Consider the following 18371-nt stretch of genomic DNA (forward strand, 5'->3'; position numbering starts at 1 on the left):
TTTACTTTAGTTGGTTATGACTTTGCAACACCTGTCTAAGGAGAGCCATAATCATTGAGGTCTGATAATTGCCTTGTTTTTGTGATAGGTTGTCTTTACAATAGCCCCTAGAATCCAATTCCTGATAGTCTTGCTATAATTTCCTCCTCATTAATATGGAGGGCCAGGGCCTGTGACTTGTTTTTAACCAATAGAGTATGACAATGGTGAGGTCACTCCTGTGAGTGCCTTGTGTTCTGTCCAGCACCGTCTCACTCTAGGTTTTGCTGCCCTTTGGAGACTTTGAAGACGTAGCAGCTTCCATGATTCATGTAGCCACAGGGAACCAGATGTTGACGATCATGGGGGCAAAGAAGTGGATCTGTCTGTAGCTAAGGAGTCTGCATATGAAAACACAGCTCTCGTCAGATCATGGTTGTAGTTTTATGAAGTAGCAAGCAGAGGACCTAGCTCGGCTCTGCCTAGACTTCCACAGAAGTATGAGAAAAATACACACATATTATTTAAAGCTCCTTGCTTACTGGTGGTGTCATGAAACCATGCATGATGAATGCAGAATTTTTCTAATGTAGAAAACTGAATACTGGAGAACGACAACGCACTTCCTCCAGACGGAGCTGTGAGTCGACCGCGTCTCCGCCTCGCCAGGAAACTGCTGAAGTTCCTGTGGGATCAAGTAGAATTTTATAAGAACATAATGGATGGAGAAGAGAAAACCTATGGTGGCTGTGAAGGCCCTGACGCCATGTATGTCAAGTTAATATCTTCTGATGGCCATGAATTTATTGTAAAAAGAGAACATGCATTAACATCAGGAACAATAAAGGCCATGTTGAATGGATCAGGTCAATTTGCCGAAAATGAAACCAATGAGGTCAATCTTAGAGAGATCCCTTCGCACGTGCTCTCGAAAGTGTGCATGCACTTTACCTACAAGGTCCGCTACACTAACAGCTCCACCGAGATTCCTGAATTCTCAATTGCACCTGAAATAGCTCTGGAACTTCTCATGGCTGCAAACTTCCTAGATTGTTAAATAAAATAAATTATAATAAACTGTTAATTTTTTCAGTCAAAAAAAACCTGAATACTTATGGAAGCCTAAGTGTAGAGTATGCAGAACGAAAAGCCAAGGTTTTGTATGTTCTTCATTTCCTACTTCCCTCCTGAGAGGGAATCCCATCAAGATTATATGCTATTCTTTAATAGATACCTAACTTCTATGCCCATGTGAATAAGAAATTATGAAGTGTATACAACACCTTCCATAACTTTTTTTTCCCACTTAGTTCTCCAAGCCATTGTCATGTAGGTTTTTAAGAAGAGAATGTTTTAAAGCTATCTCTAATGTCTTCCATTCTTTGTTACTATGAAGAATGCTTTGGGTCACACACTAATGCTTAGCTCATTTGTGTCTTGTGTTAAATATACGTGGAATTTGTTTTAGCCAATTATGATAAGAATTTTAAAGAAGAGATTTTCATTCAGATACTAAGAGGAAGTACCATATCCTGCAGGGCCACGTTTTGCTTAGGACACAGAAGGAGCAAGGGGAAACATAGGTGAAAGCACCCCTTAAAAACTATAATGGTGGGAAGTGGTTAGGTGGGGGATCTTGATACATGATTAATAAAAACTCAGAGATAAATATTGGGGTTCAACTTGAAGACCAGAAAAGCAAAGCAGCCAGCCATTGGCTCTTACCTTGACCTCAGTTAGAAAATGGCAGTCCTGCGTCCAGGAATCCTCAGAGTGAGACTGAGTCTGAGAGCTGTCTCCTCCTGTTTTATAATCTTCTCTAGTTCTGGGATTAAGGGCCTGTACCACTACCACCTGGTTTCTATGACAAGCTAGTGTGGCTACTGGGATTAAAGATGTGTATCATTGCTGCCTGGTCTGTAAGTCTGGCCAGTGTGGCTGTTTTACTCTCTGATCTTCAAGCAAGCTTTATTTATTAAAATACAAATTAAATGCCACTACAGGATCTTCTTCTAAGTATGAAGTAAAGCACAGATCTTGGAGTAGTGGCTGGGGTTCAAAATATGATTTCTATGAGATGCCATGGAGGTAAACAACTTTGGCCATTAGTTTGGCCCAGGGCTTAGAGATACCAGCTCATCAGTTATAGTACCAATAATATACTTACACACTTGCATATGTTTTAGACTGTAGTGGATTCCTAGGAGGTGAATTGCTCTATTGGTGGGATTATTAGTTGATATAATATCTTGTACAGTAGTTTAAAATAGTGTATATGGACTATCTTGGGAACATATGTAAGATATATAAAGTTTAAACAACGGGTAGAGGTATAGTGAGCTATATTTGTGTATAGAAGTGTTTTAAAGAGGTGGGGTGTGTGTGTGTAAAGTAACTAGGTATCATATTTAGTGAATGGGACTTGTCTGGAGTATAGAGATAATAGCATTCTTTTTTGTGTACATGTTTGTTATTTTTAGTAACCACACATTTATATTTTTATAGGTACTGTCAAATTGCCTTCTAAAATACCAAACTTTTATCAAATGCTTGGAATCCAGATTTTAATAAATTTAGCTATGTAACAAATATGTCTGTAGATGTAACAAGTCTATAGATTGAAACGTAAGAAGGAAATTTTCCTTGATGATTAAATATTGCAGATTTTGTGAAATCCACTTGTTTTCTAATTTGTTAAAGCAGGAAAGCCAGCTAAGGGCATCTGTGCCGTTTGTGGAGTGCCTAATGTATGTTAGATACTATCTGGACACGTGTTCTTAGTTACCTGTTTAATTCTCTCTGTAAGCCTGGCTGTTGACAGCATTGCTCCTCTGCATTTGTGGAGGCATAGCAGCCTCAGGAGGCTCACAGCATTTCCAACAGTGGGTCTGATATTGGAATGCAGGTTCATGGACTGTGTTTCTAGGATACCTCTAAGCTTTAGGTAGCTTGGGCAGAAAATATGGAAATTTAATTTTTTCCTTAAAAATTTAATATTCATTTAATGTTATATGTATGGTTGTTTTCCCTGCATGTATATCTGTGCACAGTGTGGATGTGGTGCCTGTGGAGGCCAGAAAAAGGTGTCAGGTCCCCTGACTATAGTTATAGGTGGTTAAGAGCTGCCACATAGGTTCTGAGAATGAATCTAAGTCCTCTAGGAGAGAATCAGTGTCTTGACTGCTGAGCCATCTCTCCAGCCCTTTTTGCTCTATGCCAACTCAGCAATCCAATTCCCTTCTCCTTTGCTGTTTCTAGGCTGAGCTGAAATGAGGAGGTTTGCCATGGTTCAAATCCTACTTGGCAACCATCTATCCTCAGGCGAGTTACTTTAAACCCAAACTTCATCATTTCGTAAAATGAGGTTGTATGGAACTCAGTGTCAGGACAAAATGACACAACCCATGCGAAGCCTTCAGCATCGGACTTACTGAGTATCAGCTGCGGCTACCGCCTTCGTCATTGGCATGGCGGTCGCTATTATCACAGTTCATACAGGGACTCGCTTATCCTTGTTTGACTGTTCTTTTGTTTCGTACTGATGAAATCCTTCTAAAGGATTGTCTCAGATCCACTGATTACCAATTTCTTTCAGATTCTAGTAGTCATGTTGTAGTCTCAAAAACAAAAAGGAAGTTCTCAGGTGGAAAGGTTCTATTTGTACCATCAAAAGAAGTCGTTGTGGTTGTTACTGTTGTTTGTTTCTGAGACAGGAACTCAAGTATCCCACACTGGCCTTGAACTTGCTGAGTAGCTGAGAATGAGCTTGAGCTTCTGACTTCCCTGCTTCTGACTCCTGGAGTTATAGGTGGGTGTTTATGGGCCTCATGCAGGCGAGGCAAGCAGTCTAACGACTGCATCCCCAGCCCCCACCCACTGGGGAAAATTTCAAAAGGTGATTTGTAGGCACGTTTCTTCAAGGAAATTAGTAAGTCTCACTTTCCAGAATACAAGGAACGCAGAGCGTGATGCACAGTATTGTATAGACATCAGCAGCTGCATGTGACCTATAGACGTGGCTTCATGTCATTTCTGTATCCTCTTCATGCTCGTTCCTAAGGCAGGGCTTCTCATTAAACTAGGGTCTCCTGCTGAGCCTGGAGCTCACTACTTGACTAGGTTGGCTGGCCAGTAGGACCCTGGGAATCTGTCCAGTTTTGGTTTTAAAGCACCAGGATTTTCCTGCTACCTGCCCAGGTTTTTATGTAGTGCTGGGGCTGTACACTCTGGTCATCATATTCGTGTAGCAAGAACCAACTGAACCAGCTCCTCAGCCTTACAGTTTCTAGATTTTAGAATAAAGACTTTATACCTATATTAATAAGTCACAATAAAATATTACTAATTATACCTAAATGAAAGTAAATACTTTATTCCTGTGTGAAAGTAAATCACTCAATAAAAATATTACTATGTTATTTAAAGTTTTTCAATAAAAAAACTGGAACAAAAAGAGTTAGAAAGTGTGCTGGATAAAGTCATCTGAGAGGAAGGAACCTCAATTGAGAAAATGCCTCCATAATATTCAAATATAGGACATTTTCTTAATTAGTGAATGGTGGTGCCATCCTTGGGCTGTTGGTCCTGGGTTCTATAAGAAGGCAGGCTGAGCAAGCCATGAGGAGCAAGCCAGTAAGCAGGGCCCCTCCATGGTGTTTGCATCAACCCCCTAGCTCCAGGCTCCTGCCCTGTTTGAGTTCCTGTCCTGACTTCCTTTGATGATGAACAGTGGTGTGGAAACCTGAGCCGAGTAAAGCCTTTCCTCCCGAGTTGTTTTGGTCCTGGTGGCCTCACAGCATGATGATGTCTACCTAAGACAGAAGTGTGAGGAGATTAAGGGTGAATAGATTCTGGCCTCTCAATACTGCTTCACAGTGGAGGAGGCACATCATTCCTGCTTATTGGAGAGGAGTTATTTATTGCAGGAAAATGCATTTCTTTAGATTTTTATGTATCATTTTATAAAGAATCTAGATGTTTAATAATTCTGGGTTTGTTTACAGAATCAGTTAACCTGGGCTCATAGGGGCTCAGAGAGACAGAACCAAGAATCGATGAGTCTGCATGGGACTGATTTAGGCCCTTCTATGTATGTGACAGTTGTGTAGCTTGGTCTTCTTATGTACCCTGACTGTGGGAGAAGAGTCTGTCTCTGACTCTTTTGCTGACTCTTAAGACCCTTTTTTTTCAAACTGAGCTGCCTTGACCAGTCTTAATATGAGGAGGTGCCTAGTCTTACTGAAACCTGATATGTTGTGTTTGGTTAATATCCATGGGAAGCCTACCCTTTTCTGAAGAGAAATGGAGGAGTGGTGGATGGGGTGGGGCAGAGGGGAGGTAGGTAATACTGGGAGGAGGGGAGAGAGGGGAAACTGTTGTAGAGATATAAAATAATAATGAAAATAACAAAATTTTCAATAAAAATTTCTAAGTTTTTTTTAAACATAATGATATACATACTTTTTGAAATATCAAATTTAGGCTAATTTTATATTAATTGGAACTTACCTTTTAACTTTTATTTGTCAGCTAAATGATATGTGTATTCATGCGCATAAGAAAGGACTTGGAGAATAATTGTTCTGCTTTAAATCATTACAAGGGACTGTAGTTTTTGCATGTTTGCTTTCATGAGGGTTTTCCATGGCCTATTTGATGGTAGCTTTTAGTTTGGAATGAGGAATATAGTCACAGTCTGTCTTTATGGAAAATGTGCTTTGCTTTACAATGATCCTCTTCATATGTGGTTCTCAGGAATGCATTGTGGCAGAAAGCTGATATTCTCTGTGCCCTTTAAAAAGGTCTCCCAGTGTAGATAGAATTTCCTTTGTACATGCAGTTTAACAGCATGGCCAGCAGAGGGTGATCAAGTACAGTGAAAACTTGATTATGTTGCTGTATTTGAAAATAGTGTTGACTATGTTGCTGTATTTGAAAAATGTTTTGCCTTTTTTTAAATTTGAAGATTATTAATTTCATTTTTTGTGTGCTCCAAAATAGCAGTGTAATCTTTTGCTTTGTCAAACTCTGTTTTATATGCAGATGACACACTATAAATACCTTGCTGCCTGATTTGGGAGTAGGGGTTTTGGTAGGAAGTGAGTACCTTTTTTTCTTAGAGAGTCTATGACTGTTCATATCAGTGTGATTACGATTCACATTGTAGAGCCTCTTAAATATTGTTCAAGAATAAATATTCATTTAATTTAAGAATACCTTCGGTGCTTGGGCAAAAATACATTTGGTTGTAGCAGGGGTCAGTAGAGGTTTTGTGTGTGTGTGTGTGTGTGTGTGTGTGTGTGTGTGTGTGTGTGCGTGTGAATATAGTAGGTGTTTCTCACGATGGCTATTGAATGCTTGAAATATGTTCCAGGAGCTGAACTTTGCATTCTGAACTTGATCTTGCCAACAGGCTGAGAACCAGTGAATTTGACATTCTACTAGATTTAGATGGCCACATGTGATTAGTAGTCACTGTATGGACACTGCAGGTCTAGATCTGGGCCGTTTAACCATTATAGAATCTGACCTATAGGGTGAACTGCTGGCATGCTCTCTGTCTAGGTGGGAAGTGTGACAGCGTGAGTCTAAGACTGGGCTAGGGTGATCTTTTGTCTGCTTCTGCGCTGCTCCTGGACATGCCTTTTGTTGATGATAACCCATGAGCAGCATTGAGTTGCTCTTCACTGCTCAGTCTCTGACTTCTGTGAATCTCTCACTAACAAAAATAGTCTGTTCACCAGTTAGATTGGACAGAACAACTCATATGGAGTAAGTTTGAACACTTTGATATCTGAATATACATTTGATGGCCTCTTCTTCAGTTTTTGTTATAGATATGTTATAACAGGTAGTGGAAACTGCATCCCATAATCATAACTCCCTTTGCTTCTCATCAGTTCCCAATATGACTGTTTCACCAATGCAGGCCAAATGGCAGCACTTACTTTCCCCATTGCTTGATGCTATTTTTGGAATCTAGGGAATCTTATTTGTATGGCTTTGTTTCTCACCTGTAGTTGTTTTTTTCAGTTTGTCTATCTTTGTATTAATGCTATAGTGCTTCAAGTACGTGGCACTGAACCCAGGCCCTAGTACCTTCTGGGAATGTGCTCCACTGCCATGGGCATTACATGTATGTGTATATGTATCCATGCATGTTTATATACATGCATGTGAAGGTTAGAAGTCAGCCTTTATTTTCTTCCTCAATTTTACAGAACCTAGAATTACCTTGGTGACAAAGTAAAATTGCTATAGTGCTTCAAGTAGTGTAGCTTTAAATAATTTCTGAGATTTTGGTACTCTTGTTGCTTCTTTTCTTCAAGATTACTTGCTGTTTTCAATTGTTATGAAACACAACAGGATCGAGGAAACTCTTATAAAAGAAAACATTTAGTTGGGGCTTGCTTACAGTTTTGGAAGTTTAGTCCATTATCATGCTGGGGAGCATGGCCCTTATAATGCTGGAGCAATAACCCAGAGCTACATCCTGATCTGTGTGTGGGGGGGGTATAGGCACACCCCTGGGTCTGGGCTTGCCTTGGGCTTTTGAAACCTTGAAGGCTACTTTCCCCAGTGACACACTTCCTCAAATAAGGCCACACCTCTTAATCCTTCTAATCCTTTCAAATAGTCTAAGCATCAAATCTATGGCCTGTGGGGGCCATTCTTATTCAAACTACCACTCCCAGGCAATTCTTGCTTTACATTTCCATATAAATTTCATAGTTAGTTCACTTCCTTTTTTCCATACATACCACTGTTGAGAGTTTTGATTAGAAATGGTTTAAATATATATAACAATTTGGAAAGAATTGATATTTTTATAATATAGAATTGTACCAGGAGTACTTAATAAGTAATGGTGTCCATTTTATAGGTATATAGTGATATCTTGTGTTTGTAATTTATCTTCCCTAATGTCTTTTCATGTGTGTATTGAACACTGTGTCTTCTCAGAGACATACCTACCCCACCCAGCCCAGATGTGCTGATGAGACAAGTATAGGAAACCTCCACAGACATTTCTTACAGGAGAGAGAGGTCAGGAGAGCCACAAAGGAGTCCCTGAGTCTGACAGTTCTGAGATCCAGATGGGCAAATGCTAGATGTTCTTTTAATTAATTTTAAGACCTGGGAACAATTCTGCATGGCATGAGGCTCTTCTCACTGGCTCTCTACCCACTTTGTGAGTTATCCTACTTTGTCTTTTTCAGAGGCTTTTTATTTTTTGGAGTCCAGTGGCCTATTTTATCTATACTTTCAGTCCAAGGCAGTAATGATTTGCTGATAAAATTTCTCAAAAACCTTATAGATATCTTGTATGTTTCTTTTGGGTTTAAACTATTAGAAGCCACATCTAATCTCTCTTAGAGATATGTCATTTTCACCTTTGAGTCTTGGCTAAGAACACTCAAGAGAAAACCGCAGTGTCACTCCTGGAGGACCTGTTGTCTGACAGGATCCGTGAGGCACACACTTTATCTTTTGAAAGGATTCTGTGTGTGACTGCATAGTATCACCTCATGACTACTTTGATCTTTTCAATCTTAACAGAAAGTTTTACACTTGCAAGTCTGCCTTCCTATTTAGGCAGTGCTCAAATCTTGCTTGAATGCCATATCTTAATTTAGGGTCTTTTGTTGGTATGAGAGACTGAGAATGAAAAATTGTTTGTTTTTAAAAGTGATGAGCCCTATCTTGGGAATGTCTTTAGTATGTCCCTGTTGAAAATGGAAATGTTTCTTTCTTTCTTTTTCTTTTCACCTTTTCTGCTTCAACTAAAATAAATTAGTTGCCATTTGAGTATTTACCCGGAATTTTCTTTAGTCTAGTGTTATACAAAGTCAGTAAAGATACTTTTTTTATTTTCCATATTAAGGTGATATTTGGCAAATTTTCTGTCTCCAAACCATGTGGATTGGCTTTTTGCTCTGTGTCAAATAGCATTTTCTTCCATGTCCTTTCAGCCTTCTTCATAGTAGTGCATAGGTCCTTTTAGCTTCTGCCAGGTGTCTGTCCTAACACTGGACTGTATACCTTAAGTTTTAGTTAATGAACTGCTTCTAGGAACCAGTTTATTACTTAGGGGTACATTACTCTGTGATGATCCACCTTAACAATTAAAGAGACAATGATTTTTATTGCTTTGCCTATGTGTTAGCTAGATTCAGTGGGGCCATTCTCCATTTTTTTGATTTGTCCTGCACTGATCTGGGGACTAGACAGAGCTGTAATGTTGAAAATAGTTCTGTCCTTCCCTTGGCATCTTGGTGGTGGGGTAATTGGATGGCTGTCATCTTAGTGGTGGGTAGTTGGATGGTTGGCATCTTGGTGGTGGATAGTTGGATGGCTGGCATCTTGGTGGTGGGTAGTTGGATGGCTGGCATCTTGGTGGTGGGTAGTTGGATGGTTGGCATCTTGGTGGTGGATAGTTGGATGGTTGGCATCTTGGTGGTGGGTAGTTGGATGGCTGGCATCTTGGTGGTGGGTAGTTGGATGACTGGCATCTTGGTGGCGGGTAGTTGGATGGCTGGCATCTTGGTAGTGGGTAGATGGCTGGCTGGCATCTTAGTGGTGGGTAGTTGGGTGACTGGTAGACTGCACTCATCTCTGAAGGCTGGGATTATTTTATGCAGTCAGAGTTTTCCTCTTCATGTGTCTTTTCCATTTGGCCTTTCCATGTGGCAGTCTCTTCTCTCCAGCAGGGTATTCAGACTTCTTACGTGGATGCACAGAGTCTCCAGTTGTAAAACAAAGGGTGCTGTTGGGCCACTTAAGGCTTTTTCTAGCGCTAGTGGAGTGTCAGTTTGGTGCATTTTATTAAATAAAAAGAATCGCAAGCCCAGCTCAGACACTGTAGAGGGGCTATACAAGGACATGAAAATCAAGTAGTTGTGAGTTACCTCATCTTGGGATACTATGAGTTCCATGACCATCACAGATAACAAGGACATAACAATTTAGTTACTAAGCCATCATAAACTTGCTTTGGGCTTATGTTTTGAAGCTATGTTTGTTCATGTGTGTACTGGTGTGCACACAGTTTGCCTGTGTGTGTAGGTGAGTGGTTGATATCCAATGTCTTCCTGTGTATATATGTATATTTATGCTTTTTTTAAATTTAATTTTATTTTTTTGCAGGCAGGGTCTCTCATTGAACCTGGAGCTCACCAACTTAGCTAGATTGGCTGGTTGGTGAATACAGGGTAGCTGCTTGTCTCCATGCCTTAGCTCTGGAGTTATAAATGTGTCCCACTGCTGAGGATCTGAATTCAGATCCATACTCTTACACATTAGTCTGTCTCTCCAGCTGCACTTATTTATTTCAGTCTTTATTGAAAATTATTTGTTTCCTTCTCTCTCTCTCCCTCTCTCTCTCTCTCTCTCTCACACACACACACACACACACACACACACACACGCGCGCGCGCGCACACGCTGCTGAGTCCTATGTATATATATTTAGGACTGATCACTTGGATTGGATAACCTATGGGAGGCTCTTCCCTGGAGAAGATGGAATCTTCCTCTTTACTATGCAATCTTTCTTTTTTTCTTCCCTTCCTTTTCCTCCCTCTCTCCTTCCCTCCCTCCCTTCCTTCCTCCCGCCCTCCCTCCCTCCCTCTCTCCCTCCCTCCCTCCCTCCCTCCCTCCCTCCCCTCCCTCCCCCCATCCATCCCTGCTTTCCTTTTCTTCTTTTTTTGAGGTTGGGTCTCTTTCTAGTTAGTGTCATCTGTCAACTTAATACAGCTCAGAAATGTCTGAGGGAGTCTCAGTGGTGTTATTGTCTTTGACCATATTGGCCTGTAGGCGTATCTATGAGGCATTTTCTTGATTGCTAATTGATGTGGGAGGGACCCAGTTTTCTGGTGGGTACCATCCCCAGGCAGGGAGTTTTAGATTGTATAAGAAAACAAGCGCTAGTTAGCAGCTAGGGGGCAAACCAGTAAGCAATATGATCCTCCATGGTTACCGCTTGAGTACCTGCCTTCAGGTGTCTACCTTGAGTTCCCTCAAAGATGGACTGTGACCTGAAAGTGTAAGATGAAGTAGATTTCCCTCCCCACATTGCTTTTGGTCACGATGTTTATCACAGTGACAGAAAGCAGGCTGGAACAGTCTCACTTGAGCTGAGATTCATCTAGCACTTTGTAGCCCTGATTGGCCTCAAATTCATGGTGGTTTTCTTGCTTTAGCTTCTTAAGTTCTGGGATTAGAGGCATATCCACCATGCCCCAGTATCTATGTAATGTAGAATAGCATTTTCATTACTATATTCTAGAATTCATATTATCCCAGTGCCAGAACTGTACTATTTTAATTGCTGCAGCTTTCTCCTATATTTTGAAATCGAAAGTGTCATGCCTTGCGCTTTGCTAGCTTTTCTCCAGATTGCTTTAGTTATATAGGATCTTTTTTGGTTCTATGTAGATTTTAGGATTATATTTTATATTTATATGAAAAAAAACCATCAAAGTTTTGATGTGTATTGCTTTGAGTATTACAAACGTTTTAACAACATCAGCCTTTCAAACCCATGAAGGCAGAATACCTATTTATTTATTTATTTGTATCTTTTATCAATGTTATATAGGTCTGGAATATTTGCTCACATTAATTTCTAGATATTTTATTCCCTTTTGATACTTTATAAACAAATTCCTCCCATCCTACCCACCCACCCATTTAATTCTCTTTTTTAGGCAGGGTCTTGCTGCTGAGCCCACTTATTCCTTAGCTTGTTGCATGGCTCAGGCTGGCTCTGAACGTGTGTTGCTCCTGTTCCTCCTGCCTCATGCATGCTATAGATTTTGCAGCCTGTGTATTTCCAGGAAGTTTTCCATTTTATCTAGGTTACCCAGTGTGGTGGCATACAGCTGATGAGAATATTCTCTGAGTTCATTTCTGATCAACTGGTTGGACTCTATCATTTCTGATTTTAGCTGAGTCCTCCATCCTTTTAAATTAGTAACCATATCTAAAAGTTGTCATTTTTGTTGCTCTTTTCAGAAAATTAACTCTTGATGTTACTGATTTTTCTTTAATACATTAAAAAAATTCTGTTATAATCTTAGTATTTTTTTCCTATCTTTAGGCTTTGGGTTAAGTTTTTTTTCTAATTTCTGAAAGTTTAAATTCAGGTTGTTGCCTTGATATTTCTTCAATTTTTAGATTTGTATAGCTGGAACTTCTTAGCATTGCTCTCATTTCATCTTGTACATTTTATTATGTTGTAATTTTTCAATTGTTTCAGTGTTTTCTAAATTTGTTACTTATTTTTTCTTTGATCCATTGGATAAAGTGTGTGTTGTTTAGTTTCTCATTTTTGCATTAGCATGGCCATTTTGTGACGTGCTTTCTGATGGTTTATAGTTCCTTTGTTAATTTCTTCTTTTATTGCCTTTCTTTGTGATTTGATTGTTTTTGGTTGTTGCAGTATGCTTTGATTGCTTTTCTTTATATTTTTTATATTTACTACATTACAAAATTATGTTACTATGCAACTTGCATAAATCATGTTTCAGTTCTAATGTGCTACAGTAGTCCACTTAACCACAGCTTTGCTTCCCTCAGGCTTAGTTACAGTGAACTGGAGGATGCTAATAGTAAGTGGAAAATTCCAGAGGTAAACCATCTGTGTTTTTTATATTGTGTAGCCATCTAGGTAGTATGATGGAATCTTGAGTATTTGCTGCACCCATACATGGATACTCTGTTCAGAGCATCTATAGTATGTCTGATACACTGTAGTCCTTTAGTAGTTGTGGCTCTTAGTACATCCGTGTTTAGCACTGTCTACTCTTTTTTTAATTTATGTATTTATTTTGGTTTTTCGAGACAAGGTTTCTCTGTGGTTTTGGAGCCTGTCCTGGAACTAGCTCTTGTAGACCAGGCTGGTCTTGAACTCCCAGAGATCCGCCTCCCTCTGCCTCCCGAGTGCTGGGATTAAAGGCGTGCGTCACCACCGCCCAGCGGCACTGTCTACTCTTGAAGGCATCTACTGGGGAGTCTTGGAAAGAACGTGTGTGTATGATAACAATTTTGACCGCATGCAAGAATTCTTTACTCTTATTCCTTGCACACATTTTCATTAATGTTCTTATTTTCACCTTTTTACAATATCTATATTAACAAATTCCTGTAGTTTGTAGACATTTTTATAAGATTTATGTCTTTATACCATACTTGAAAACAAGGAATTTGCTAACAGTACGTTAATGGATTAATCTTTATTTGCCTGTGTAATTGTCTTTACTGGTGAACTTTACAGTAAATGCTTATTCATGTTGCTAATTAGCTTACTTTCCTTTTGACTGGGGAAATCCCTACAGCATTTCTTTTGAGTCAGGTCTAGTGACAGTACACTTCTTCAGCTTGTGACTATGTCTAGGAAAGACTTTGTCTTTCATAGAGGAAAACTTTACAGAACATAATTTTCATGGTAGTCCATTTTTTTCCTCTTTCAGTGCTTTGAATATATGATCGTACTCTCCCCTGGTTGTCAGGGTTCTGCAGAGAAGTCTCCTGGAAGTCTTGTGGGGGCTCCACTGTATATTTGTTTCTTTACTCTTTTCTTTTTTAATCTCAAAGCCCTCTTTTGACAGTGTGATTCATAATGTGTTGCAGCGTAGCTCTCTTTTCATTTGGTTTGTTTGGAATTCTTCAAGCTACATAAATCTGGATGTCCTTTTGTTAGCAGATTCTTCTAAAGCAGTCTTGCTGCCCATTTCTGCCTTTTCTTTTTCAGTACAATAATGCGTGATGTTGGATGATGCTTTGCAGTTCCTTATGGGTCCTTTACCCCTCCCCCAATTTCTTTTTTAGTTTTGCTTCTCAAACTGGATAATTTCCAATGTGCTGATTTTGGGAATACTAATTTTTTTGTGTACTTCATAATGGATGATGTTAAGATCCTCAGTTAATTAAAAAGAAACAGATTACTGATTTATTTATTTATTGTGTGACTGTGTGTATAGATGTGGACATTTGTGTGTGTGAAGGCCAGAAGAGGGTGTTGGATCCTTTGGAGCTGGAGTTCAGGGGTATTTGTGGAACCTTTGGTTCATTACATGAGTAATAGCATACAAATGCAAATACTCATGATAGAGCAGCAAGTACTCTTAACTGCTGAGCTATCTCTCCAGCCCTCCCTCTACTTATTTTTTTTTTAGTTCAGTTATTATGTTCTTTAGTCCCCATTTTTGTTTTTCTTTAACAATATTTCACATCCAGTAATTTAAATTTTCATTTTTATGCTCATTTTTTCCAAGCCTATCAATCATTTTAGTGATACATATTATATATTTTGGACAGCTTATTCTACTCCCATTATATAGCTCAGGCTGACCTAGAACTCACTTTGTAGTCTAGACTGGTCTCAAACTCAAAACAGTTCTCTTGCCTCAGCCTACTGGGTGCTAGGATTATAGGTTGAAGCCACCAAACTGGATGCAGGTCATTTTTAGACTTCTGTTTCTTGAGTGTTAGTTTCAGATTGACTTCTTCCATTGTTTAGGCCATCGTATACAGTTCTTAACACTTTGTGTTGAACTTCTATGTATTTTGAAAGCAATCCCATCTCCAGTGTCTCTGGACTATTTCTTTGTACAATAGGAGACCTTTAATAATTAGCTGGAGCAGAGATTCTGGGGCCACTGCAAACTTTTTCTGTGGATGTGTCCTCTGACTCTTATGTACAAACTCCTAAGGATTATTTTGCTTTTTCTTTCTGTTTTCATGAGCTTGGAAGTTCCTGTTTCCATTGGTGTTGCTCCTGTGTTTTGAATTCCCTAGAGCAGTAGCACCTGGGCCTAGCTTTGCTTCTCTGTTTTCATCTTCCTTTGTGCAGCTAGGTTCTAGTTGATCCCATTATAGCATCAAAAACAGGTTAAGTAAGTTTCGTGGGAAGCTCCTGAGAAGATGAGAAGGCATATTCTTGTCTTCTCTTTCCCTTCCTGTGTAACCTTGGGCTTGAACCAGAGAAAGGATTCTATCTGAATGCATAACAACCCATACTGTTGCCTTTCTTCTTAGTAGTCCCCAGGCATCTAGAGAATTCTGGACCCGTCAGTGCCTACCTCATCAGTCTCTTGGGCATCCTTCTACAAGACCATAGTGTTAGGTATGTGTCCCAGTTCTCTATGCTTTAGTTATTCTGTGCTGAGCTGATGGCTAGCCCAACTAATGAATGCATGTGAGTTCATGCTGTGTGTGTTCTACTAGTACCCAACCTGGGACCCTTTAAGAACTCAGATTAAGGTGAGACTGAAATAAAATCAAAATTGAATCTTCCAGCTGGGACCTGGGAAATCAGTCCCGTTCCTCCTCATCCCTGGATGAAGCTTGGAGCTGGAGATCCCACCCTCCATCACATGGTGTTCTGCTGGGAAGAGGAATTATGGTAAAGAGGATGGCAGAGAAGTTCCCTTCTACCTGCTTTAATGCATGTGGCTACACCCTTGCCTTGGTGCAGGAGTGTCTTTCTGGTGCCTCGATGACTCACACTTGGAATTGGTTCATTAACTGAGAAAGGAAGCTCTGCAGATTCCCACTCTCCCATCTTGGTGGCATTATTACTTATAGAAAATTTATTTTGTGGGGAACATTTAGTTGATCTTCCTTTGGGTTTTAAATTGCATTACATGAAACATTAGCTTTTTATAAGTATAGGGCAAACCTACATTTTGCTGGTATTTGGAATACTTTGACAAGGTTAGATAGGGCAGCTGGGAATGAATGAGCAGTCTCCACTTACAAAATGACACCCACTCTCTGGAGCACAGATCCACAGAAGACCTAAAAAATACTTTGAAAAGGTAAAAGAGGGCTTCTAGACCCACAAAAACAGGTGTCAAGTGCAGTTTCTTGGTAGCCACATTTTTTTTTTCAGATAGGCTGTGTTTCCTGGCAGCGAGTAGAGGTGCAGCTACTTTAAGATAAGTCTTCCTGACTCAGCATTAGCAGCAAAACCTGCTTGACTCCTTTAAGAGCCAGTTTCCTGGTTCATGCTGGGCCTATTACAGAGCACTTAAATGGGGTCTGTGAGCAGCATGTTACAAGTAGCTTAATGGCAACATAGATCCACTGTGTCCCTGTAGCTGGGGCGGTGAGCATGGCTTGCAGAAGTGGTGAACATTCCTCTGCTATGTTAGACTGGGTGAAGTAAGGGCCACAGAACTGGTCCTACCTACACCCACTTACCATTTTAAAAAAAAGGTGCTCCTGGTTAGAAAATGATTACAGATATGCAATAAAGACAGATTCAGATGAAAAAGACCTCTAAATGGTAACAGTGTTAGATAAATGTATATGGGCTTATGAGAAAGAAAAAGAGTACAGAAAGTCATAGATTAAAGGAGTAAAGATAATTAAATATTAAAAGTAATAGAGTAAAAGAAATAAGCCGCATAAAGATGGAAAATACACAGAGTCTGGATTATGTATATTATTGTGTTTTCTTTAATTTTTTTGACTGTTAATGAGCTAATTACATACAGAGAAACATTTGATTGTGGGGGCTGCTAAACTAAACCAACATGTATATCTTAAAGGTATCTTTACTGCAAAATTTGAGTCTAAGGAAAAGAGGTTCTGCTTTTGTTTCTACAGAAGATGAGAACCTGTGGATTCCTTCTAGGTTAATGTGGCTTGATGGAACAAGAGCCCCTGAAAGGTTTCTGTGAACCCTAAAAACATTTTTGCTCAACAAATAGTAGGAAGCAGTTTGGACAAAACTGTCCAGATTCCCAAAATGATTGCTTATAAATATTTGTTTTCATTTAAAGGGGGTGAATACTTTGCATTGGTATAGACTTTGGTTTATTGATACAAATTTAAGATCAATTTTTTTTTCAAGACAGGGTCTTTCAGTGTAGCTTTAGAGCCTGTCCTGGAACTAGCTCTTGTAGACCAGTCTGGCCTCAAACTCACAGAGCTCCTCCTGCCTCTGCCTCCTGAGTGCTGGGATTAAAGGCGTATGCCACCACCGCCCGGCTTGATCAATTATGTTATATGGGTATTTATACTATTGTTTAATGTAGTAGGAGCTGCGGGCCTCTTCCCACAGTCTGGCTCCTGGCCGCCTAGCTAGCTTAAGCCCCAAAATAATAACACACAAACTGTATTCTTTTAAACACTGCTTGGCCCATTATATCTAGCCTCTTCTTGGCTAACTCTTGCACCTGGACTAGCCCATTTCTTATAATGTGTGTAGCACCCCAAGGTGCGCTTACCGGGAAGATTCTAGCCTACGTCCATCCTGGGTTGGAGCTGAATCACGTCTGCCAGGGAGAGGGGAGCATGGCCTCTGAGCTCACTTCCTCTTCCTCCCAGCATTCTGTTCTATTTACTCCTCCCACCTATGTTTTAACCTATAAGGCCAAGCAGTTTCTTTATTACCTAACCAATGACCTTCCTCCATCAGTTTAAGGTATTAATGTTTATGCAGTTCATTAAAAAATATAATGTATAATTTAAAAATTATAGATTAATAGATAGTCATTTATAATATTCAAACTTATAGTCATGTTAGGTTTTCTAGATATACAGAGATATATTTCAGATAATCTTCAACACTTCAAAGACCTACAGAATATTGCATTTAATATGTTTTAAGAATTTAGATTTTTCTTGACAGTGAGGCACATCTGCTTCTGGCAGCACCAGTCTACTTCAAGAGCATGATGGGTATCAAAGAGACTCTTTATAGAGCTCATAGGCCATTTGGGCAAGCAACTGCTCTTGTCTGGACTGCTTGATGGTATTCTGTATGAATTAGATATGAAGGACCGACAGAAAAGTAACTACTGAACTTTCCAAAAGACAGAATGGTCCTTCAGGGTTTCTGCTTCTTAGAAGAATCTGCCAGACATTCTGTAGTGTACAGAAGAAAGTGACTGACAAACTGTTAATATAGGCTAAAAAGTCTTTCTAATTTCCTGCTTCATGGAAAAGTCTGCCAGATATGATCGCAGACCCACAGGCCTGAAGATTAATGCCCCAATGTTACAGAAGAACTTTGAGTGACTGTCCAGGTAGCAAGCTTTCTCTATCAATTCTAGAGTTTTGGAGGTGGCTTACAATGCACTTCCTGTTTACTTAGGTTTATCATATCCTTCTGGGGTCTTTGAAGGATTGAAGACAAATAGTTATAGTTTTTCTTAGTTATGATAAAAGATAAATTAAATATGAAACTTTCAAGATACAAATAGACTAAATATTGTAATTGTAATTTTTGCTTGATACCTGTTTTGTTGTATGTAATTTTACTATGTTAAAGTTAAAACCCTATTTTTTATTTAGACAGAAAAGGAGAGATGACATGGGATATCCTTCTCTATATGTGTTGCTCTTATTGGTTAAAGCTGCTTTGGCCTATGCCAGGGCAG

General features: G+C 39.5%; 2 protein-coding genes across 6 annotated transcripts in view; both read left to right on the plus strand.

Annotated features, from left to right (window-relative positions):
* Cep112 (centrosomal protein 112) overlaps positions 1 to 18371 on the plus strand; it is a 363872-nt gene that overhangs the window by 20828 nt on the left and 324673 nt on the right. The gene's annotated exons all lie outside the window — the stretch shown is intronic.
* LOC126515004 (elongin-C-like) lies at positions 593 to 1062 on the plus strand. Its single transcript, XM_050164308.1, has one exon. It carries the CDS (start codon positions 698 to 700, stop codon positions 1034 to 1036), a length of 339 nt encoding a protein of 112 aa, XP_050020265.1. The 5' UTR covers positions 593 to 697; the 3' UTR covers positions 1037 to 1062.

Source organism: Alexandromys fortis, unplaced genomic scaffold (assembly GCF_014885135.2).
Source record: "Alexandromys fortis isolate MF-2015 unplaced genomic scaffold, M_Fortis_MF-2015_v1.1 scaffold_156, whole genome shotgun sequence".
NCBI classification, from domain to species: domain Eukaryota; kingdom Metazoa; phylum Chordata; class Mammalia; order Rodentia; family Cricetidae; genus Alexandromys; species Alexandromys fortis.

What these genes read in the sequence shown, in the direction of transcription:
- LOC126515004 (XM_050164308.1), top strand. Translation starts at nt 698, where the DNA reads ATGGATGGAGAAGAGAAAACCTATGGTGGCTGTGAAGGCCCTGACGCC.